Below are 25,392 nucleotides of genomic sequence, written 5' to 3'. Positions count from 1 at the left end.
GATTGGTCCACTTGATATTGATGGGTCAACTGTTGATGATCCTGCTCAGGTAGCTAACAAACTAAATGAATATTTTGCATCGACATTCACACATGAGGAGTTATTCAGCAAGGGGAATGCCAGAGGTGTATTCAACTCTAGCAGTAAGCTACAGAATCTTGAAATAACTGGGAGTAAAGTGGAGGAGAAACTGTTGAAGATAAACACAAGAAAGGCACCCGGGGTGGATGGGATCTATCCAGTTATATTAAAGGAGGCAGCAAAGGAAGTAAGCAAACCCTTAGCCATAATTATGAGAGCTTCCTTGGACTCAGGGGAGGTACCCATAGACTGGAAATGTGCAAATGTGACCCCAATTCACAAAGGAGGATCAAAGGCTGACACAAGTAACTATAGACCTGTGAGCTTAACTTCTGTTCCAGGAAAATTAATGGAGGCACTGGTTAAAGAAGCACTGCAGGATCATTTAGACAAGACTTCAGTTATAGCTCAGACACAGCATGGTTTTGTTAAGGGGAAGTCTTGCCTGACCAACTTGATTGGATACTATGATGCAGTCACAAAAGAACTGGATGCAGGGAATAACTTTGATATTATATACTTGGATCTTAGAAAGGCTTTTGATACTGTTGCACATGGAAGACTGCTACACAAATTGGAGCAGTGTGACATTGGAGGCAAATTGCTGCTATGGATAAAGGGGTGGTTGAGTGGGAGAAGACAGAGAGTGGTAATCAATGGACACTGCTCATCGTGGACTAATGTTATTAGTGGAGTCCCTCAGGGCTCAGTGTTGGGTCCATTATTGTTTTCTGTATTTATAAATGATATTGATGATGGTATATCAAGCTTAATGTCCAAGTTTGCAGATGATACAAAGGTTGGCAGGGTTGTCAAGGACACTACTGACACTACACTGCTGCAACAGGATCTGGAAAGGTTGAGCAGATGGGCTGAGAGGTGGCAAATGAAGTTTAACATTGACAAATGTAAAGTACTACACATGGGAAACAGCAACCCCAGGGCAACGTATCAACTCTGTGGTACTACACTGACAGTGGTAGAGAATGAAAGGGACTTGGGGGTGATTGTGCAGGCAGATATGAAGTTCTCTGAGCAGTGCAGATGGGCTGCAAGAGTAGCTCATGGAGTATTGTCAATGATATACAGGAATTTTTCCAGCAGGGATAAGGAGGTGATTATTCCATTGTACAAGGCAATGGTCAGGCCACACCTAGAGTACTGTATACAGGTCTGGAGGCCTCATTTCAAGAAGGATGTAGAGCTGCTGGAACGAGTACAGAGAAGGGCAACAAGATTAGTGAATGGAACAAAGGGGTGCTCTTACGAGGAAAGGCTTAAGTTTTGCAAATTACAGTGTCTGGAGACTAGGCACCAGCGAGGTGATCTGATAGAGGTGTATAAAGCCTTGAATGGTTTAAGCATGCTCAATGCTGATGGGATTCTTCCTCTAGCTCAGAAACATCACCTGAGAGGGCATAAATTCAAATTGAGGAAAGACAGATGTAGGATAGACGTGCGGAAATTTGCCTTTAGCCAGCGGGTGGTTGGTTGGTGGAACAGACTGCCATCCCTTGTGGTGGAGGTTGATAGCCTAAATAAGTTTAAGGCTCAGCTGGACAGGTATTTTGAACGAACAGAGGGGTGAAGTGGAAGTGGGTTTTTTTTTTTTTTTTTTTTGGCTGATGCTGCATAAGCTTGCTTTCTTGCATCAAATGCCTCTACTAATGCTAATGCTAATACCCTCTCAAAAAAAAAAAAAAAAAAAAAGAGAGGGAAAAAAAAAAAAAAAAAGAGGAAAAAAAAAAGAGGGAAAAAAAAAGAAAAAAAAAAGTGATTGGAATGGGTGGCTTTTACCTGGCATCCATCACACGGATTTAGTTCAAATTACTGAAAATAAAAATGCCAACAACAAAAATCAAATAGGTAAAAACAGTGACATTCAAAGTACTGTCAGGTCAAAATGCTAATACTTCAAAATACCACACGCAACTCTTTTAGTAAGTTCAAAATGCCTATCGACATTTTCAACTTGCTGAGAGTCAGAACATCAAAACTTTTAAAATGCCAACTGCTCAAAATGCAGAGAGAGAGAGAGAGAGAGAGAGAAAGAAAGCAAACAATGCCAAATAATACCTTCTCAAAAAAAAAAAGCAATTAGAATGGGTGGCTTTTACCTGACATCCATCACCTGGATTTAATTCAAATTACTGAAAATCAAAATGCCTGTCGGCATTTTCAACTGCTCAAAATGCAGACAATTTATGAGTTATAGTACCAAAAAACTGCATTTTTGTTGTATAAAATGTAAATATTATTAATTCAAATAATTTCAAATGAGAGAAGTTTTTTGATGAGCTGCACAAGTAATCCCAAGATGATAAATTCAGTTTTTCATGAAGAAAACATATGACCAACTGATTATTTTTAAAAGGGAACCAAAGTAGTTTATTTTCTACCTAGTTTTAGTGGATCAAATCATTTTAGATATCATCATCAGCCATTTTCAATCCAATGTAGGATGAAGGCCTCTCCAGCCATTTTAGATATATACATCCAAATAATTATGATTCACAGGAGCAGTGCACTTTTTTTTTTTTGCATAAGATGGAGGGGTTCTCTGGACTTCTGCAAAGGATTCATCTAGTAGTATATCATTACTAGCTTGGCCTGTGGTGGGTGCAAGGTAATCTTTTTATATAATTTTCTTGTTTTTATCTTTCCTTTTTGCCCTCCCCTCCTCTGAGCTGTAGTATAGCAGCAGCACTATCTGCACCATATGCCACTGGATTTATCCATAAGTTGAGCCAAACAAAAAGGTTGCTGTGGGATGAATGTTTGGAATTTTAACTTGTTATAGCATTAGCATTAGCAGAGGCGTTTGATGCAAGAAAGCAAGCTTATGCAGCATTAGCCAAAAAAAAAAAAAAAAAAAACCCACTTCCACTTCACCCCTCTGTTCGTTCAAAATACCTATCCAGCTGAGCCTTAAACTTATTTAGGCTATCAACCTCCACCACAAGGGATGGAAGTCTGTTCCACCAACCAACCACCCGCTGGCTAAAGGCAAATTTCTGCACGTCTATCCTACATCTGTCTTTCCTCAATTTGAATTTATGCCCTCTCAGGTGATTTTTCTGAGCTAGAGGAAGAATCCCATCAGCATTGAGCATGCTTAAACCATTCAAGGCTTTATACACCTCTATCAGATCACCTCGCTGGTGCCTAGTCTCCAGACACTGTAATTTGCAAAACTTAAGCCTTTCTTCGTAAGAGCACCCCTTTGTTCCATTCACTAATCTTGTTGCCCTTCTCTGCACTTGTTCCAGCAGCTCTACATCCTTCTTGAAATGAGGCCTCCAGACCTGTATACAGTACTCTAGGTGTGGCCTGACCATCGCCTTATACAATGGAATAATCACCTCCTTATCCCTGCTGGAAAAATTCCTGTATATCATTGACAATACTCCATAAGCTACTCTTGCAGCCCGTCTGCACTGTCAGAGAACTTCATATCTGCCTGCACAACCACCCCCAAGTCCCTTTCATTCTCTACCACTGTCAGTGTAGTACCACAGAGTTGATATGTTGCTCTGGGGTTGCTGTTTCCCATGTGTAGTACTTTACATTTGTCAATGTTAAACTTCATTTGCCACCTCTCAGCCCATCTGCTCAACCTTTCCAGATCCTGTTGCAGCAGCATAGTGTCAGTAGTGTCCTTGACAACCCTGCCAACCTTTGTATCGTCTGCAAACTTGGACATTAAGCCCGATATACCATCATCAATATCATTTATAAATACAGAAAACAATAATGGACCCAACACTGAGCCCTGAGGGACTCCACTAATAACATCAGTCCACGATGAGCAGTGCCCATTGATTACCACTCTCTGTCTTCTCCCCCTCAACCACCCCTTTATCCATAGCAGCAATTTGCCTCCAATGTCACACTGCTCCAATTTGTGTAGCAATCTTCCATGTGCAACAGTATCAAAAGCCTTTCTAAGATCCAAGTATATAATATCAAAGTTATTCCCTGCATCCAGTTCTTTTATGACTGCATCATAGTATCCGATCAAGTTGGTCAGGCAAGACTTCCCCTTAACAAAACCATGCTGTGTCTGAGCTATAACTGAAGTCTTGTCTAAATGATCCTGCAGTGCTTCTTTAACCAGTGCCTCCATTAATTTTCCTGGAACAGAAGTTAAGCTCACAGGTCTATAATTACTTGTGTCAGCCTTTGATCCTCCTTTGTGAATTGGGGTCACATTTGCACATTTCCAGTCTATGGGTACCTCCCCTGAGTCCAAGGAAGCTCTCATAATTATGGCTAAGGGTTTGCTTACTTCCTTTGCTGCCTCCTTTAATATAACTGGATAGATCCCATCCACCCTGGGTGCCTTTCTTATGTTTATCTTCAACAGTTTCTCCTCCACTTTACTCCCAGTTATTTCAAGATTCTGTAGCTTACTGCTAGAGTTGAATACACCTCTGGCATTCCCCTTGCTGAATAACTCCTCGTGTGTGAATGTCGATGCAAAATATTCATTTAGTTTGTTAGCTACCTGAGCAGGATCATCAACAGTTGACCCATCAATATCAAGTGGACCAATCTGATTCCCCTTCTTTCTAGAGTTTACATAAATAAAGAACTCTTTGCTGTTTTTCTTTGCATCCCTTGCCAAGGATTTCTTGTAATCTGCCTTCGCCTGCCTAACCTCCTTTGTAACTTGGTTGCATATCAACTTGTATCTATCATAGGCTTCTGTGTCATGTGTTAATTTGTATGTATCCCATGCATTTTTATTCTCTGCCATATGCCTCGTTAGTTCATCTGACATCCATTTTGGCCTAAACCTTGAACAATATTTCTTAGTTGGTATGTAAAGCCTAGTAGCTTCCAAGATGAGTTGTTTGAATGCTTCCCATTTTGAATTTGCTGTTGGTAACATCATCAGTTGGTCCCACTGTATAGAATTTAAATACTGTCTCAGTCCATCGTAGTCGCCTTTACGGAAGCAATAACCCTTCCCTTTACCCCTAATGGTAGTTACCTCTTTGAGTAAATCCCACTTCAGCACACTGTGATCACTGCCACCTAGTGGTTCATTTATCTGCAGATTCTTAATGCATGAAGAATCACTGCTGATAATCAAATCAAAAGTATTACTCCCTCTAGTTTCCTCCCGAACATGCTGGTGTAGAAAACAATCATCCAATAAATCCACAAAAGCCTTGCTAGTGTGTGAGTGACCAGCCCCCAAATTCCAGTCAATATCTGGGAAATTAAAATCTCCCATTATAAGACTCTCTGATTTACTGGCCCACTCTATTTCCCTGTACAGTTCCTTATTATACTCATCAGAGTCATTAGGCCTATAGCACACTCCTACTCTCAATTTTGATCTCCCAATGTTTATGTCACACCAAACTGACTCAACACTGCACTGTCCAGCGATGTCGACTGGCTTCACTTCCTTGGTTTTTATATGTTTCTTAACTAATAGCATAACCCCTCCCCCCTTCCTATCCTGTCTATCCTTTCTGTAGACGTTGTAGAAAGATTGTAGTCATTTCCACTGGCATTCTGACCACTTCATGTTTTGACCAATTGGTGTTTAAGTGACAGTGTTTTGACCAATTCACTGTTTTGTTGTGTCAGCAGCATTGTAACATGCCAGATCATTTTAAAATAATTTTTAAATAAAACTAAACAAATACTTTGTATTTGTACTTCCAACTTTCTAATCCGTCTTTAGAAATTTCTTCAATGACATTTCACCCAAACATAAGTTACTGTTTGCATTTATTTATTAAAAAAAATAAAATAAAACCCTAATTTTTTGAAACTGATATTACTAATACAAACAGAAAAATAACTCAATGAATTGGACTTATGTAAAAAGGTATTAAATAAATGTATTAAGTGTCATTTTATTCATAAAAACTTTATTTAAAAAGAAATATTGTACCCATCATATGCACAAATATATCATCTGCAAATATATATGTAATACGAGGTGTTTGAAAAGTTCATGGCCTAAGTATGAATGTACAGTGTTAAAAATTTCTGTACTTATATGTATAACATGATTAAAGAGGCCTGTGCACTCTGGATTCATTATTAATATTATTAATTACTGTGGCACAGAGCGAAACGGAGACAGAACAAGTTATGATAAGTTTAATAAAGGAAATACATACATATATTAGATTAGATAAGTGATAATGTATAACACTTCAAATAGTAATCCAAGAAGGTTCATTCAGTTTCAATAACAGTTTTTTAATTACAGGTTGTGAAATCAATACGTTGTGTAATTACAGGTCCTGAAGTCATAACGTTGCGTAAACGAGGAAAGATGGACATAATCAGTCATTGTGCCATCATCCACTATTTAGGAGAAAAGGGGTTGTTGTTGTTTTATGGTGCATTGGCATCTAAGGCCATAATGTGTCAAGTCAAAATGGGGAAAAGGGACTAAAGCAATTCATAAGGGTATGATTATAACACTGGGGAGGATACCCTTCCTATTCCATGGTTAAGAAGTGGGCAGAATTTAAACGAGGGAGTGAGAGCCTGGAAGATGACCCATATGCTGTGGAAGACCTGCAATGTCAATCACTCCAGAAGTTGTTGAAGTGTGCATGATCTGGTGATGAGTGATTGATGAATGACAGTATGGCACATTTCCAGAGTCTTAGGTATCTCATCTGAATGTGTGTTCTGCATAATAACAGAGGTTCTTGGTATGAAAAAGATGTCAGCACAATGGGTCCCAAAGTCGTTGACAGTAGATCCAGCAAAATTTCCTTGCAAGGTGTGTGACTCTGGATGAGATGTGGGTCCATTGCCAAGTCAAGTTCTTCTGGTGGCAAGGTGATGGCATTGGTTCTTTGGGATGCTGATGGAGTGTTGCCAGTGTATCACCTTCAGAAAGGCTAGACCAGTGTTTCCCAACGTGGGTCCCACGCCCCACATGGGGGCAATTTGATTGTTCAGGGGGGCAATTCAAAAATTGCTCGTCTAGAGTTTAAAACAACCGCCTACTATGATTTAACTTGTACAAAAGAAGAATTGTTGGTATCTCAATTTTAAATAAGCATTCGTTAAATGTTGTACTTTCTATAGAGCTGCACTTGAAAGTTTGGAGTAATATCAACTACAGTTTGCTCGGAGAGTATTGCTTACTATGCCTAGTGAAGGAATAGTACATACTGTATTGGACGACTGCTTATGGCATATGCAATGTGCAAGCAAAGTGATTGTCTACTGTAGCCTACCGCAAACTCAGCATGTTATATGAAATAGGTAATTCCTTTCATACAAACGCTCGTTTGGGCATCGTGACTGTACATTTGGATAGGTTTGACGATCTCAGATTAAAATAAAAATTACTTTGTCCACGCACAGAATTATTATTAATGAAGAACCGTGATATACAATGGTATGTATTTGTCATATATGTATTTCTGTGGTCTCAGTAAATAAGCAAATAAGTCCAAAAACTCGAATTTGCAGGAGAGGAAAAATAAACTTCACACTCTCATATAAACACGCATATATTCGAATATACAAATATTTATTACTCACGCTAAAACTACAATAACGAAGATAGCTGCGTGTCACATAATAGTAAATAATAAATACTTTATTATAGTGCACTTATCTCATTTTTGACAAATTAGACTTATCTGCTTGTTCACAGAGACCACAGATTTAATAGCCCGAATTCAGTAATTCGTGTGATTTATTCATTCAAAAAGCGTACTAATAATTAATTTTGATATATTAAAATAAAATTAAATTAACTTTAATGCATAGTTTATTTTTAGTTTTTGATTTATCTTATATTTATTTCTTTCAGTTGCGCAGTAAAATGAGTAGTGCAAGTAAAAAAAAAGTTCGTCAGTATTCAGAGGAATACTTAAAATTTGGTTTCATACCCGCTATCCACGATCAAAGGTCACCTTTTTGTCATTTATGCCAACAATGCTTGACCAACGAATCAATGAAGCGAGGTCGTCTTGAGGCGCATTTGAAGGCGAAACATAATGCTCATGTAAATTCAGATTTAGATTACTTTCAAACTTTAAAGAAGAATTTTGAAAAAAGAGCAACATTAAAGTCTCTGTTTATTGCTCATACTGCAACTGTCAATCGTACTCTTGAGGCTAGTTATGAAATTTCTTTACTCATTGCTAAATCTGGGAAAAATCATACTATAGGAGAGAATTTAATCAAACCATCAATATCAGCATTTCTTAAAACAGTTCTGGAAAAAGATGACAAAGACGTGAAAGCTATGCCACTCAATAACAATACTGTTAGCAGAAGAATAGATGAAATGAGTGAAGATATTGAAATACAACTTGTTGGAAAGCTGAAAACAAGAAAATTCTCAGTGCAAATGGATGAATCAACTTTGAGAGACAGTGAAGCCGTACTGATAACTTATGTGAGATATATTGATAAAGGTAATTTTGCTGAAGAAATGTTATTCTGTAAATCATTAGAGAGCACCACTACCTCCAAAGATATATATAATAAGCTAAAAAATTACTTAGATGACAATAATATACCAATGAAAAATATAACATCTTGCGCTTCAGATGGTGCTCCTAATATGATGGGCAAGAAAAATGGCTGCTTAAAATTGATGAAAGATGAGAATCCAGAAATGCTTCTTGTGCATTGTGTTATTCATAGGGAAAACTTGGTAGCTAAAAATATTTCGCCTGTTCTTCATGAAGTACTAAAATCAGTTATAAAATGTGTCAATGCTATTAAAGCTAATGCCAAATGTGAGCGTCTCTTCAAGCTTTTTTGTGAAGAACAAAATGGAGACCATGTGAGACTTTTACTTCACACTGAAGTAAGGTGGCTCTCGAAAGGGAACTGCTTGAAAAGATTCATGGAACTATTTGATACTATTAGTGACTTTTTAAGTGACAAACCTGAAATGAAGCATCTGTTAACGGTCGATGGTAAAGCATTTGTGAGTTATTTAGCCGATATCTTTGAAAAACTAAATATATTAAATAAACAACTTCAAGGAACAAATAAAACTCTCGTCGATGCAAAAGCGAAGATATTTGGTTTCATTACATTTATTGAATTATGTCAAAAATATATTTGTAACAAAAATTTTGAACAGTTTCGTTGGCTGCAAAAATGTGAAGTGACTGATACCGCTGTACTTGTTATTGTCGATCATCTGAAAATTCTGTCCGCTGATTTAAAAGAAAGGTTTTCTGATTTAAAACAAATTGATTTTCCAACCTGGATGATGCAACCAATGTTAGTGGATTTGTCTGATGTATCAATGCAGTACCAAGAAGAACTCTCAGAAATGCAAAATGATGAGTCAGTTAAAACTTTATTCAATATAAAAGGAGCGATGGCATGGCTTTGTGATGAAACAGAAATTAAATACCCAAATTCAACCAACTTTGCAAGAGAGCTATTGTTACCGTTTCCATCTTCATATTTAGCTGAATGTGGATTTAGTGCCATAAATGATTTGTTCCTAAAGAAAAGAAATCGACTGGATATCACAAAACGGGGAGACTTGAGACTGAAGCTGACTAAATTGGAGCCCAATATAAAATCTCTCTGCGGCAAGCATCAAGCACAAGGGTCTCACTAAATTTAGTGCACTCATCTAGAAGTGACTTCACATGGAATGTTGAAATTATTAAACAATTAAATAATAATTACTAAAAATTAAAATATTATAAAAAAATCTTTCATATAAATTATTTTGTACTTGAATTTTAGTTGTCCATTATATGTTTTGAAAATTTACTTACTGTTTTTTTCTTAATAATTTCCTAATGATTTCTTCCTAAAACCTAAGTTTTGTGTCCTGAACAAGTTGTAATTAGGCTTCATTTAGGAAATAATTCAATTTTTGAATATAAAAAATATGTATATCGGTGTTTCCCAACGTTACATAGGGGGCATCAGAATTTTAGAAAGACTTAGGTGGGGCATGGTAAAAAAAAGGTTGGGAAACACTGGGCTAGACAGTCACAGGGGCATATTATGCAGACCTTGTGAGGCATTTGTATGAAAACACCAAAGACAACCAGCAAGGGAAACTCAGCAATGGAGTCTTGTTCTACTAGGACAATGTGCCAGCTCACAAGCTGGCATGTTGCTATGTTACACTGCTGAATGCAACTTTGAAACCTTGGATTTCTTATGCCCCATATTCATCAGATCTAGCACCACTGGACTTTCACCTATTTTCTAATTTGAAAAAAATATCTGGCTGGCATCCATTTTCTCACTGACAGTGATAGCATTGCTACAGTGGATACATTCCTGGAGACCCAAGAGAAAAACTTTTTTCACAACTGGAATCAAATTGCAGAATTGGTGGCAAAAATGTATTGACTCCAAAAGGGATTAAGTTGAAAAGTAACATGTTACCAAATTCCTCAAATAAACCCTTCATAATCAAGCTACAAACTTTTAAAATGCCCTTCATATTCAAAAGTTCCCAAAATGAATTTTCTTGAAAATAAGTGATTATGTGCACCTTTAAATCTTTCTTTCAAATAAGTCTCCATGAGCAAAAGCACACTTTTTTTTCCCAGTGATAGCAAAATCACTGGAAACAATCTAAGAAGCCATTTTGTGTCACCATTGTTGATGCTTTTATCTGCTGAATATGGGGGCATAAGAAGTTTTGTCTTTATCCAAGATTTCAAAGTTGCACTCATGCAGTGCAGCATGGCAATGAAAGACTTGTGAGCAGGCATGTTGTCCTGGTAGAACAAGACTCCACTGCTGCACTTCACCAGTATCTCTAAAACAGTGATGGCCTGCAACTTATTTTTATATAGCCCACATGGAAAGTGAAAACAGCATTTCAAATTTTGTTAATTATCAAAAATATTTTCATTAAATGTTTGTTCAGTAAATGTAATTGTGTATTGTACTTAATAAAATTTTTGAATATTTTCAATTTTAGGTATATCATTATATTTATTTATTCACTTTAATATTGAAAAGCAGTGATCCTTTTTAGGTTGAAAAGTTTCTAAAGTTAGCATTGAAAAGCAAAAGTAAGATATTTTTTAAAAAAACAAGTCATATTTTTATGATTTAATAAAATCTAAAAAATAAATCACTGACATAGATTTGTTACACATAAAAGTGTTGGGAATTTGCATTTTTTATATATAACCTGAAAATAAAAAAATGGTAACATGAAAACAAAAACTTCCTTTTACATGTAACAAGAAATGGAAAATGTAACACTAATTTTTCTCAAATCACTCAGTGCGGTCTGCAAAACAAATCTAACTTTGAATATGGTTCCTATATGGGAAAAGGTTGGACACCACTGCTCTAAAAGATAGTAATATCAGAAATTCATCTGCACTTGGGAAAAGGATAAAAAATTGCATTGTGAAAGATTTGGTAAGATGAATACTCTAATTTTGTTATTCTGTTTATTGAGGTAAAATGGCATGTAGACTGGAACAAAGTCTACTTTTAGAACTTCTGCTATTGGTGTAGCATTAAGGGAGTGGGATATAGATAAATACAACGTAAAAACATAAAATTGTTTTATTTTTCTTATAGAAATATAAATTAGATAAAAAAAAATATACCGTACCATAAAAATGCAAATCGATTTTTTTGGATATTTACTATTAAAAATGCAAATTACGTGATCACCTTCACGTAATATCGCAGCTAATGGAGAAAGCAAACGAATATAAAATATCATTATGTGTGGCATTTGTGGATTATGAAAGGGCATTTTACTCCATACAGCATAGACATAATTCTGTATGGAGTTCACAATGTTTCATGCACTGGAAAGACAAGGCATAGATACCCCATACATTATGATATTGAAGAAAATATATGAGAACACTACTTCCTTTATTAGACAAGACAAAGATAGTAGCAAATTTAAAATTGAGAAAGGAGTTTGACAAGGAGCCAATATCTCTGAAGTTGTTTAAGGCTGCCCTTGAGGAAGCTTTCAGAAGATTAGACTGGTCGCAGAAAGGAGTCAATGTGAATGGAGAGTATCTAAACCATTTACGATTTACAGATGACATTGTGATAATAAGCCACAATCCCAAAGAATTAGAGGAAAATCTTAATCAGTTATGCAGATTTAGTAAGAATTTCAGACTAAAGATGAATATGGCTAAAACAAAAGTAATGATGAACAAGAATGCCACAGAAAGGGATATAATCTTTGAAGGAGCAGTAATTGAAAAGGTGGATTCATACATTTATCTGGGACAAGTCATTAGTTGTAATAATGATAAATGGATGGAAGACAAGAGAAGGTTAAATTTCAGATGAATAGCATTCGGGAAATATAGTCACATACTGAGGAGCAATATCCCAATTTGTCTGAAACATAAAATAATGAACTAATGTATATTCCCCACCATGACTTATTGAAGTGAAACTTGGGCACTCACCAAAAGAATGGAAGAGAAGCTGAGAACTACATATATTAGGAATCAGACTGCTAGATAAGAAGAGAAACACATGGATTAGGCAGCACACTCAAGTAAAGGGCATTCTTATCAAAACTAAAGAACTGAAATGGACTTGGGCAGGCACATAGCTTGAAGACATGATGACAGATGGACTAAGAAAATAACAGAATGGTACTCAAGAGGAGCTAAAAGAAAATCTGGAAGACAACAATGTAGATGGACAGATGAAATGAGTTCGTGGGTAGTAAATGGATGGCCATTGCACGAAACAGAAGAAACTGGAAAGTTGTTGGAGAGACCTTCATCCTGCAGCAGACTGAAAACAGCTGATGATGATGATACTATAAAAATGCAAGTTAAATAAAAAAATATACTATAAAAATAAATTTTTCTCAATTTTAGAAAGGCAAATTTCTTAACCACACTTAACATATCAATATTTTGCTCTAGTTCATATTTTTTGATAACAAAATTGCTGATCAACAATGGAATGAATGTAGGTTTTGATTAGTTTTAACTTAGTAAAAAAACTAATATTTTATTCTTTACATTACTGGTCTATTCCTGTCTTATCCTATGTTGGAATGTGATTTCCACAGTCTTTCAAACTCAGCTGTTTCTCATACTTTTTTTTGCCTTGTAGCTTGTCACCTCCTTTTTATCTTTTATTTTCATTATATTCAAAATTCTCACTTGGTTCCTTATTTCAAAATTATATTATTTCACTTAATTTATATTTTAGTTGAGTAATCGTTTATATTTGTAGTTTGAATCAAAATTATTAGATAGACTGTCCCCACCAGAGGTGTTGTCCATGGATATTTATATTTATATTTATATTTGCACATTTTTAGTCGATTTTTACAACTTTTCTCAGGTATATATTTTGCCATCCTTTGTTTATATAGGCCACACAACTTCCATTTCCACTCCATTATGTCATTTCAAAATTATTTTCAGTTTGTGAGAGTTTATTCCAGTAAAGGAAACATCTTGCTGATTTCCTGGAATTTTTTCACTTCTGAATATTCTAATCTAGTCATTATGCAATGTATTTAGGAAAAATTTGTCTGAAACGAGACACCATCTCATTGATATTTATCCTTCTTTCTCCAGTCACTTCATTCATTTTGTACAAGGGTGGTCTTTATTTATTTCCTTAAACATTTTTTAGACTCCCCTCTCTCCCATCAGTGACTGCCAGAATGTACCTTTTCCTGACCTCATAAAGGGCTTTTAGAGTTTGGGAATAGTCAAATATTCCAAAATATTCAGATTATGTTGCATTTAAGATTATTATTATATCAAAAAAAGGTGAGAATAAAATTAGGGTAAGTGTTCATTCTGCGGAAGTTTTTCTACTGCCTTAAAGTTACATGTGTAATTGTTTAAATATGTTTAACTTTGCTAATTCTCCTATTTCTGTTGTTTCAAAATACTTATGTTGTTGTTATTTGGTTTCTAGGAGCATTAGCAACTAAGGCCATATTGCTCCGGGGATATGTGGTGGTCATTCCCTGACCTTTCCGCATCCTCCATATTTGGTGGTCATGGGCTCGAACCCCGGTCTAATAAAGAAGAGTGTGCTACGCACTGCTGCTCCTGCCCACCTGGCTACGGAGGTGCCCAAAATACTTATAATTACAGGTTTTGTTTTTGTAGTCAATTAAAAGAAGAAATATCCTTTCTTCCCTACCCCTTCCTTTTCTTCCATTTGATCTTTTTGAAACCTTTTACTCTTCAGTATTTCTTAGTTTTATGTAGTGAGAAAGTTGATTTTCTCTCCATCTCCCTCTTATCCTGTTTCATAATTTTATATGATTGCTCTTGGTTTTAAGTATGAATCCCTCTGCTTTGTCCTCTTTTCAGGTTAAATACATTTTGGTAATTTTTTACTATTATGTTAATGGGTTTTATTTTTATTTAAAAGTCACTTGCTTTTGTTTTTCTGGTTGTCATTTTTTTATTATGTAAATGCATTTAACTCAATCATTTGAGACCTGTATGGATAGACAGCTCTGTTTGTGTTTTTCTTCTGACAGAGAAAGGAGTGCATCTTTATCTGTTAGGCAAAGATGCACTCCAACTTATAGCTCTCTAGTCACAGTTTGGTCTACTGGTATTAATTCAAAGTGGATTTCCCACATGTTGCCAGAAATGTTTATACTGCCTATCTTTCACCGAATCCTCACTATATGCTTGCTGTAATATAAGCATTTCAGATGGAAAAGTTTTAATAGTTTTCAGAGTGTAATAGTAATCTCTACCAATATTTTATTGTTACCTCTCATGAAAACTCTCTCATTTTATTGTTATCATTCTCTCATTCTCTCATTTTATTGTTACCCCTCAGGGCTCAGTGTTGGGTCCATTATTGTTTTCTGTATTTATAAATGATATTGATGATGGTATATCAAGCTTAATGTCCAAGTTTGCAGACGATACAAAGGTTGGCAGGGTTGTCAAGGACACTACTGACACTATGCTGCTGCAACAGGATCTGGAAAGGTTGAGCAGATGGGCTGAGAGGTGGCAAATGAAGTTTAACATTGACAAATGTAAAGTACTACACATGGGAAACAGCAACCCCAGAGCAACGTATCAACTCTGTGGTACTACACTGACAGTGGTAGAGAATGAAAGGGACTTGGGGGTGGTTGTGCAGGCAGATATGAAGTTTTCTGAGCAGTGCAGACGGGCTGCAAGAGTAGCTCATGGAGTATTGTCAATGATATACAGGAATTTTTCCAGCAGGGATAAGGAGGTGATTATTCCCTTGTATAAGGCAATGGTCAGGCCACACCTAGAGTACTGTATACAGGTCTGGAGGCCTCATTTCAAGAAGGATGTAGAGCTGCTGGAACGAGTACAGAGAAGGGCAACAAGATTAGTGAATGGAACAAAGGGGTGCTCTTACGAAGAAAGGCTTAAGTTTTGCAAATTACAGTGTCTGGAGACTAGGCACCAGTGAGGTGATCTGATAGAGGTGTATAAAGCCTTGAATGGTTTGAGCATGCTCAATGCTGATGGGATTCTTCCTCTAGCTCAGAATAATCACCTGAGAGGGCATAAATTCAAATTGAGGAAAGACAGATGTAGGATAGACGTGCGGAAATTTGCCTTTAGCCAGCGGGTGGTTGGTTGGTGGAACAGACTTCCATCCCTTGTCGTGGAGGTTGATAGCCTAAATAAGTTTAAGGCTCAGCTGGACAGGTATTTTGAATGAACAGAGGGGTGAAGTGGAAGTGGTTTTTTTTTTTTTTTTTTTTTTTTTGGCTGATGCTGCATAAGCTTGCTTTCTTGCATCAAATGCCTCTACTAATGCTAATGCTAAAACTATGCCTGCTACACTGCAACACACTGTCTCATGTACCTGAACATGGACTGTGATTTTCAGCTTCTTAACATGTTAGAAATTGTATGTTACTTCTAGAAACTTTTTGAATATCTTGTAAATGTATTATACATATTTTAATGAATAAATTTTGTATACGGGACCATACGTAGATATAATCAATGTCACAATTATTAAAACCTTGAAATGCAACATATCTAGGAATAATTATGATTTTTAATATCACTGAAACATTTGTGATACCATAATATTCATATAAATGTAACTTACTACTAACAGAGAAAATCAAATATTTTAATTTTCAAAATTTATGTTAAAATAAAACTTAAATCATAAAACTTGAATTACAACTCATTATCTTGGATATTTCTTGAGTGGCATGGGGCATAGGTAAACTGTGTTATTTGAAGTAATAAAGCACTCAAAACTATGTTTATTTCCAATTTGGAAATATGTACACATAATGGAGTGAAATGGTTCTTATTATTTTCTTATGACTTCTTCAGTGACAGCTGTCTTTACAATATCTGTCACTAAAGATCACTTAGGCCACAAGAACAAGAGTAATTATGAAAATGCTATTACAATATTTTCATAAATAATGTTGGATTTCTCAGTCTAGAATGCTAATTTTATATAGGTACAAGCAACGAGACAAATAGGAAGTCCCTTAATTTTTTGGAATATTATCCTTTTAAGACATTTAACAATGACAACACTGCACTGCATTGGGATAGCATATAATTTAATACATAGCAACTAATGCATTACAAATACCTTATTTTAGAACTCTATGGCTCCTTCCTCTGAGGTAAATACATCTGGACATATGTACTAATTACAACAACTATATTTTGGAGCACAGTAACACAATGTGCTGAAGCCAATAAAGACAAAGGAGAGCTGTATCCTGGGATGGATTAGTCTGACAGTTGTCCAGGGAAGAAAGCCTCTTTCAGTGCTAACTGTGTAAACTGTTAGCAGTGAAAGATGGAGGATGGGGAATACCATGGACATACACCCCGGCTGTTAGTTATTGGCTCAGAAACATTACTCTTCTGTCTATTGTCTGGTGATGTAGCTTCATTATAGCAGTCACCAGAACTGCTGTGGAAATACTGTGTTGAGGGTGGAAATCTTGTTCTGGACAGGCCTTGTATGTCTTGTAATAAGCTCATTCGGGATAGAGTTGTCATCCAATCCATATTGTTAATAGTACTGCTTTTTTTTTTTTTTTTTTTTTTTGTTAGTTGTTGGCGCATCGGCTTCTGTGGCTATAATGCACCTCCCAAAGTTTTTGCATTTTCTACTCTGATCCAAGCCCGAGGTGGGATTCAAATCCGCAACCTTTGGGTTGCCAGGCAGGCACTTTACCCACCTGGCTAGCCAGGTTGGCAAGAGCACTGCTGTAGCTGTTTAGTATGTGAAAGGCTTTGATGAAATCTCTTTTGTTTGATGGTGGGTTAAGCTACCCCAACCTAAATAACTCTATTCCAAGATGTACAGGAACCAGAACAACCTGCGACACACAAGTTTTTGAACAGCAATAATACAATGACTAAGGTAATTAAATTTTATCAACAGATTTTATGGCAACAGAGGAACAATACCTGTGAACCAACAACAGCTGGAAAGTCTCCTCTTTGTCTTCACTTGGCATCAGTGCATTGTGTTACTGATTGTACTCCAAAATATAGTTGTTGTAATTAGTAATTTCATTTTGAGATATTATGTTCAGATGTATTTACTTTAGAGGAAGGAGCCACAGGGATTTTAATACAGCTCCAAAAAATAACATTTCTAAATAATTAGCTGGCATCTAATTAATTAAATTATGTGATATCCCAATGCTCTGCAGTATTAGAAGTTGCAAATGATGCAAGGAAGCAAGCTTACACGGCATTAGCAAAATGGGGGGGAACACTTTGCACATTACCTGTCAATTTCCTCTAATAATTTGTCTAATTCTTCCTTAAACTTATTCAAACTACCCACTTCTACAACACCAGATGGAAGTTTGTTCAACAACAAACTATTGTGCGAACAAACTTCCATCTGGTGTGGTTCGTGCAATCAAGTCTGGCTGAAAGCAAATTTCCACACATCTATCCTGCAACCATCCTTCTTCAATTTAAATCCATTATGTGTGTTGTTTGAGCAATAGTAAGGATACTATCAAAATCTAGCTTACTCAATCCATTCAAATCTCCTCACAAGTGCCTAGTTTCCAGATGCTGCAATTTGCAGAACTAAAGTCTTTCCTGGTAAGAGTACCCTTTTGTTTCCATCATTAATCTCGCTCTTCTCTCCACACATTCTAACAGATACACATCCTTCCTAAAATGAAGCTTCCAGACCTGTGTGCAGTACTCAAGATGTAGCCTAGCCACTGCCTCAAACAGCAGAATAATTACCTCCTTATCCTGCTAGCAAAATTACTGTATTTCATTGACAAAACTCTGTGAGTTGTCCTAGAAACTTGTCTGTACTGCTCAGAGAACTTCATTTCTGAACTGCACAATTACCCCCAGGTCTTTTTCATTCTCTATCATCATGTGATACCACACATTTTATGTTATTCTGGGATTATTGCTACCCATATGCAGTACCTTGCATTTCAATGTTAAACTTCAGTTGCCACTTCTCAGTCCATCTGCCTGATGTTTCTAGATCTTTCTGCAATAGCAAATCATATTAACCACCCTGCCAACCTTTTACCATATAAAAACTAGTAGGACCAGCAATGAAACCCTAGGTAGTCTACTAATAACAGTAGTCCAAAAAGAGCAGTGCTCATTGGTAATCACTGTCTTCCCCCACTCAACCATCTCTTTATCTCCACAGCAGCAACTTGTCCCTAATTATAAACTGCTCCAATTTTTATGGCAGTCTTTTCATATGAAACAGTATCAAAAGCTTTCTGAGATCTAAGTATATGATGCCAAATCCCTTAACAAATCTATGCTGATAAGGGGTAAGCTTATTTGACCAAGCTGACAAAGGAACTGGATGCAAAAAAAATAATTTTGACATCACATACAGGGTTGTTAAAATTAAAGTATCCCTATGTAGAGGGCTCTGGAGCGAGTTCTAAGGCTCGTACTGAAGAGAAATTTGGAAAACAGGTACATTATAGAATGCACTCACCATTAATTGGAAAAAAAAAAAATTGTTACAAAATTTGTCACTTTCAACCAGAAGTCGCATGGAGTGAGGTCCGGTGATCGGGATGGCCAAGATGCCTGGAAACAACGGCTGATGACCCATTCGTCTGTAAAGTGTTGCCTTAGCAATCTTTGGACACAACGGTGAATGTGGGGGTGGTGCGCCATCTTGCATGAATATGGTATCCTGAAGGCACCCATGTTGATGCAGCTCTGGTATTGCAAAATTTGCCAATGTTTCCCTGCAATGTTGTTGGCACTGCTGCTGTAGTGCAGGCAAACATCTATTGTATGATTTTGAAGAGACTGCTTTGCTTTTATACAGTACAGTAGAGCCGAGTAGTGGCGCTGTGGCAATAACTTACGATTATGCAAATAACAAGTTATTTGCATAATCATAACTAAGATAGTTATGCGCCATACAGTGACACCTAACTAATTTTTTTCCCCAATAAATGGCGAGTGCATTCTTTATTGTACCTGTTGTCCAAATTTCTCTTCAGTATGTGCCTTAGAACTCGTTCCAAAGCCCTCTACATAGGGTTCCTTTAATTTTAACAACCCTGTACTCAGATTTCAGAAAAGCTTTGCTGTTATTACTAAAATTGCCGATCCCTGCTTTATCCTTTATTTATTAAGACTTCATTAAAAATAAAAAGATATATCAAAAATCAGTAAAGGTTATAATAATTTAAAGTAAACAGTTTAGTCTAAAGTCAAATGTATATTGTTTTTATATTTCTTTAAAAATTATTTGTAGTTAAATACCAGAATTGTCTAGAATTTATTTTAAGTAATGTACATACCAATTTAAGTTATTTAAGGAATTTCTGTAATTTAATAATTACCATGAAAACATATGAAATTAAAAATTGGCTCAATATAATGTGTAGAAAAAACATTGATAAGATTAAGTAATGAAATTAACTGGTTGTGGTTAATGCATACCTACAAATGGCTGGAAATGTTTCTGATAATCCTCTCATCTTTAAATGATTGTGATCAAGACAATGTATAACAATATCCATTACCTGAAAACATTAAATCATGAGCATTTATTTAAATTTAAAAAGAAGGTATGATATGAGTAATTAAGAAAATTAGTTTAGACTATAAAATATTTAAGGGCAAAGGCCTCATGCTACGAAGTAGAATGACTAACATATAGGTTAGTGCAAAAGCATCATTTTAACGTAGCCATCTACCAAAGTAGTTATATTAATTAATTAAATTGGCATCGTTTTGGTTATATCTCATATTGTGAATGCCTTCACAACGAGTTGCCATGGTATTGTACTACCTCGAATAAATAACACTTCACCAGTGGAGAAGACTACTGTTATTTATTCTCAGCGGATACCACCACCCAGGCGGCACCATTTCAAAGCTTGTTGGCTTCTTTTCGGTGGGTGGGCAGGTACCCTGGTGTTGCAATAGTGTGTTGTCACTATTTTATGCCAAAGTATGTCAAAAAAAAAAAAAAAAAAAAAGTCTGCATTATTAAGTGTGCTCTTGAAAATACGAAGAGACCCCAGGGCTGTAGCTTTACTCACACAAAGGCAATTAAGTGTTGTTGATTCCAAATCCCCATGCATACATGAAATGTATGCAAATATACAATTGTACTAGAGTGATGATCTATCATTCCACATTAGTTTTTACAAATGCCTTCCATTGATACAACACATTCTTTGAACCATTCCAACTGCTCTTTGCTGTTTCAATACCATCAGAGGGCTGTAGCAAGCATTAACAATAAGCATATAAATTACCCGAAGCACTGGATGGTTGTTTGTTAGCTTCGTGGTATCATTGAATACTTTGGTCCAAAGTCGGAACTAGGGTGGAGCGAGTGGGGTCCCAGCCCCAGGTGCAGTATTTTAAGGGTGCATTCGACCAGTTATATATTTTAAAACTGCTTCATTTTTGATTTAATTACAGTCGGACCCGTGTTTAATGAACTTCTTTATAGTGAATTTTTTGAATTCCTTTTGGTAATTACATTTAAAAGTTTCTGTAGGATGAAGAAAATTTCCATATAACGAACGGATTAAGAGAGACTTAACTTTGTATGCTTTTGTTTCCACCTCTGGCCTTTAGGCATTTTAAAGGATTAGAAAGTGAAAATTAAGAGTTAAAAGGATTACCATTCCAAAATGTAAGTGGAATGTAAAATGTATGCAGCCACCTATAAAAGTTTTATTAGAAGAAATACTGCATTATCTTTGTATGTGCTACTTATGATTCCAGAAATTTTTGTGACAGTGAAAAAAAATTATAAATTCGGGATTTATAATCACTTATGTTAAAAAAAATCAGGGAGAAACATATAGTGTTTTACAAATTTCGAAAATAACAAAGAAACTCCAATTACAAACTTCTAAAAGTTTATCCCTTCAACTGAAATATCAACAGATATTTGAAAAATCATGTTTTATCAATTCTGCAGGATATAAAATCTGTAACCCCTTTGCAACTTCTCCAATTCGTTCATGATTATTGTCTAATAGAATCTTATCCAAATATAGAAATAGCATTATGCCGACCGGGCTAGCCGGGTAGGTAAAGTGCCTGCCTGGCAACCCAAAGGTTGCAGGTTCGATTCCCGCCTCGGGCTGGATATCACGATGGTGCCGAACCAACCGGTTGGTTGGATATCCCGGCCACGATACACGAAGGAAGCAAGAAAAAACTGGTTCCTTCGTGTATTGATCACATCATACGAAATAAATAAATAAATAGCATTATGAATTTTTCTTACCCTGCCTGCAACAGTAGCTTCTTGTGAAAGGTCCTTCAAAGCGAGAAAAATTCAATTAAATTAATACACCTTTATTGCCTATTTTTAGTTTATTTTATAATGTTAAAAGTACTGTATTTTGCAATAACTCCAGGGGTAAACGTGGTGCAGTATGGGCTTGGCACACCCAGAGTCCTGAGCTGGATATCATCATTCTTCTATTTCTTGTTGATTTCCTTCTACTTTTGACTCTCTCTCTCTCTCTCTCTCTCTCTCAGAGTAATTCAGAATTTTTTTTTTGCTGGTGCAACATAATGCTCCCTGTATCAGTATTAAACTTACTTAAATTTTTTGAAATACAGAAAGGGATGTAGTCAATAAACATCTTTGAATGTCCAGGAACCTGGAACAAATAGCACCATATGTACATCATGCATTTTACATTCTTTTGCTATTACTATTATCAATAAACTGTCCTTGTTTAACAGCTGTAGACAAGAAGTACGATAGTATGTTGCTACACAGCAGGCATGTCCATTCCATCTTCTAAGTTTGGTTTCACCAAGATTGTGTCATACCAACAACAGCCAGATAAAGATGTCACGGTTCAATCAGAGTACTAGCCACAACCTTTTAGGAGGAGCACAGCAAGATTCCAGTCTCTATGTACCAAAAACGTGCAGAAAGTGTCTTCCAGAGGGTTACTGATGTTACTGAAGCCAATGAGGAATATACTTGATATTAAAAATTTATTTCTTCTAATATATTGCTGGAGGAATGTATATGCCCTCCGGCAATATTCACACCCAGGTGTGAACCAACATAAGCAGGGGTCGAGGTTTGTCACCTACACCACATTAAGAAATGCCGCCCCTCTATGTTACCAGGCAATACTAGGTGACTTTTCAACTGGTGAAATACCACCACTTTGCTTATTGGAGGCTTGAAGTGGTGGAACACACGTTTAGTCTCCAGATCTAAGTTCTGGTCAACCCTTCCCCATCTCTTCGATCATGCAGTATGACTGATGACTTTTGAGGTTATGATGAACATCATGGCGAGATCCACTCTTCCTCATTTCGAGGGTGCAGCTCTAAAACGGTGTTTTCAGGCCGGCCGCTAGTTAGTACACTGGACTGAACCTACTGGTAACTTTTTAGGAGGCTTCTGGATCAGCTAGTGTATAATCTTGCTACCTCTACTCTGCTAGATAGTGACTGAAGGGAGTCTGAATAGTGTGTATGCGGGGGAGGGGGGGGCATTGTCAAGGCCATGTTATATCAAGAATGTGAGTATATTCTTACCATGTGTATGCCATATCCAAAAATTTCATTACAGCATTCCCCCCCCCCCCCCACTTTTTCTTACTATTGAAAACACCATGAATTGTCCAACTAATAGAGTAAACTTATCTGCAAAAAGATCTAATCCTCCCAAACACTTCCTAGTTCATATCACAAATATACATGGTCCAGGTCTAATCTCAATGATATCCATTTCCACTTGCAGTCTAACAAACCCCGTGTACTTTTTCTGTCAGAATCTCAGTTATCGGTTGATTTAACTACTGCTCATCTCAGTTGCCCAAATTATTCGCTGTGCGATTCCTTTCGCCTCAAAGGTGGTACTTGTGCACATGTCTGTTGCGATATTCCCTGTCAGAGACTTGGTAATTTGGAATCTCCTCTTTTCAATCTTCTCGGGCTTAAAATCTCTCTACCTCATCGTGTCAAATTCATCTGTTGTCTCTACTGTTCTCCCAACTCCACTATTCACTTGGAGTTCTTTGACTTCCTCTCTTTGCAACTTGACTTTCTCCGGTCCAGCTTTCCTAACAGCAAGGTAATTTTCCTTGGTGATTTTAATGTTCACAACTCCAGCTGGCTTCTGTTTTCTAGTCACACCACCCAGCTGGTTGAGATGCTGAGGCTTTTGTAATTACTAATGACCTTGCACAGATTGTTCATTCACCTACAAGAATACCGGACAATTCTAACCATACAGACAACACGCTTGACCTTTTTCTCACAAACAACCCTTCTAAATACACAGTCGAAGCGAGTGGTGCTTTAGGCACCTCAGATCACAACTTGGTGATTGTCTCTTCTCCAATGGAGCCTTTATCTCATGGCTATTCCCAACCTCATATAGTTTGACATTACAAGAATGCAAAATGGGAATGACCTGCAAATTTCTTTTCTTCTTTTCCTTGGTCGGATTACTGTTTCAAAACTTCTGATGTCAACGTTTGCTCAGATCGTGTCAGTGAAATTATTCTTGTAGGAATGGAATCCTTTATCCCACAGTCCACTTTAAAATCTCGTCCTTTATCTAAACGGCGCCTGCGTAGCTAGGTGGGCAGGAGCAGCAGTGTGTAGCACATGCTTCTTGATTAGACCGGGGTTCGAGCCCGTGACCACCAAATACTGAGGATGTAAAAAGGTCAGGGAATGACCACCGCATATCCCCAGAGAAATATGGCCTTAGTTGCTAATGCTCCTAAAAATCAAACAACAACAATCTTTATCTAAACCTTCGTTTGCCAATAAATGTGCTAAGGCTGTTCAAGAGAAGAACGTTGCATATTGTAATTGGCTTGTTTCCAATTCTTCAGTTTCATTTTCTGCCTACACCAAACCTCGCAACAATTGTAAAGCAGTTATTAATCAGTCCAAACTAGAATTTGAATAGGCTAAGAGTAGAAACTTGCTTCTTGCCCTAATTGTAGCCGAGCATTCTGGTCTCTTGCCAAAGCTATTGGCCGAAACCTTTGCCCATCTCTGCTCCCGTCTCTGTCAAAACCAGATGGTTCTGTTGTTACTTCAGCCAAGGATAAAGATGACCTGCTAGCATCCCATTTTCCTTCCAACTCATGTATTAATGATCTTGTTAAAACATCTGCCACCATTTCCAACACGCTCCATTCAATGCCTCCTGTGGTCTTCCATCAAAAGGATGTCAGAAGGATTTTGACAAATCTTGATGCTAAGAAAGCTCCAGGTCCTGATGGTATTTCTCCACTTGTTCTCAAAACCTGTGCTCCTGAACTTACTTCTGTTCTTTGCTGCCTTTTTTTTACTTTCTTATTACAAAGGTGTTTTTTCTTCTGCTTGGAAGTTTGCTCATATCCAGCCAATTCCTAAAAAGGGTAACAAATCCCTTCCATCCAATTATCGTCTCATTGCAATTACTTCTACTCTTTCTAAAGTAATGGACCTTGTCGTTGTTATCAAATTTAACGACATAGGCTACCAGGGCCATATCGTATTTCTGATGGTGAATATGAAACATCAGCTTCATTAATATAATTATATTTTATGATATATTCCTATACGATTTAGGAATAAACAGTTCTTCTTTATTAGGATCATCTCCAAGAATCTGCAGTAAATTTATTGATGACTGTGTATTAGCAATTGATTTAAAGGTGTTTAAGCAGATGTTTTAAAAGTGGGGATAGTCCACTAACAAATGGCAAATGGTCAGTTGTAGTTGACATGATGTACATTGAGGAGTGCTGTCATTGGTTAACATATACAGGTGAGTGAGGTGTGTATGCCTATTCCTTAGCCTTCCTAAAATTGTTTCTTCTTGTCTGCTTTTCCAGAAGCTGGAGAGCCATAGCTT

The 25,392-nt window shown here is 36.7% G+C and overlaps 1 protein-coding gene across 1 annotated transcript in view; it reads right to left on the bottom strand.

The window, feature by feature from the left end:
* The window catches only part of Rbcn-3B (WD repeat-containing protein Rbcn-3B), a 357,208-nt gene that overhangs the window by 18,975 nt on the left and 312,841 nt on the right, over positions 1–25,392 (bottom strand). Inside the window, exon 27 of the mRNA XM_090389262.1 lies at positions 19,974–20,056. Within this exon, the coding sequence (XP_090245388.1) occupies positions 19,974–20,056 (83 nt within the window). The remainder of the gene's footprint in view (positions 1–19,973; positions 20,057–25,392) is intronic.

Source organism: Mastigoproctus giganteus, chromosome 14, assembly GCF_048544385.1.
Source record: "Mastigoproctus giganteus isolate SK-2022 chromosome 14, ASM4854438v1, whole genome shotgun sequence".
NCBI lineage: Eukaryota > Metazoa > Arthropoda > Arachnida > Uropygi > Thelyphonidae > Mastigoproctus > Mastigoproctus giganteus.
This window is presented reverse-complemented; position numbering and strand designations above follow the sequence as displayed.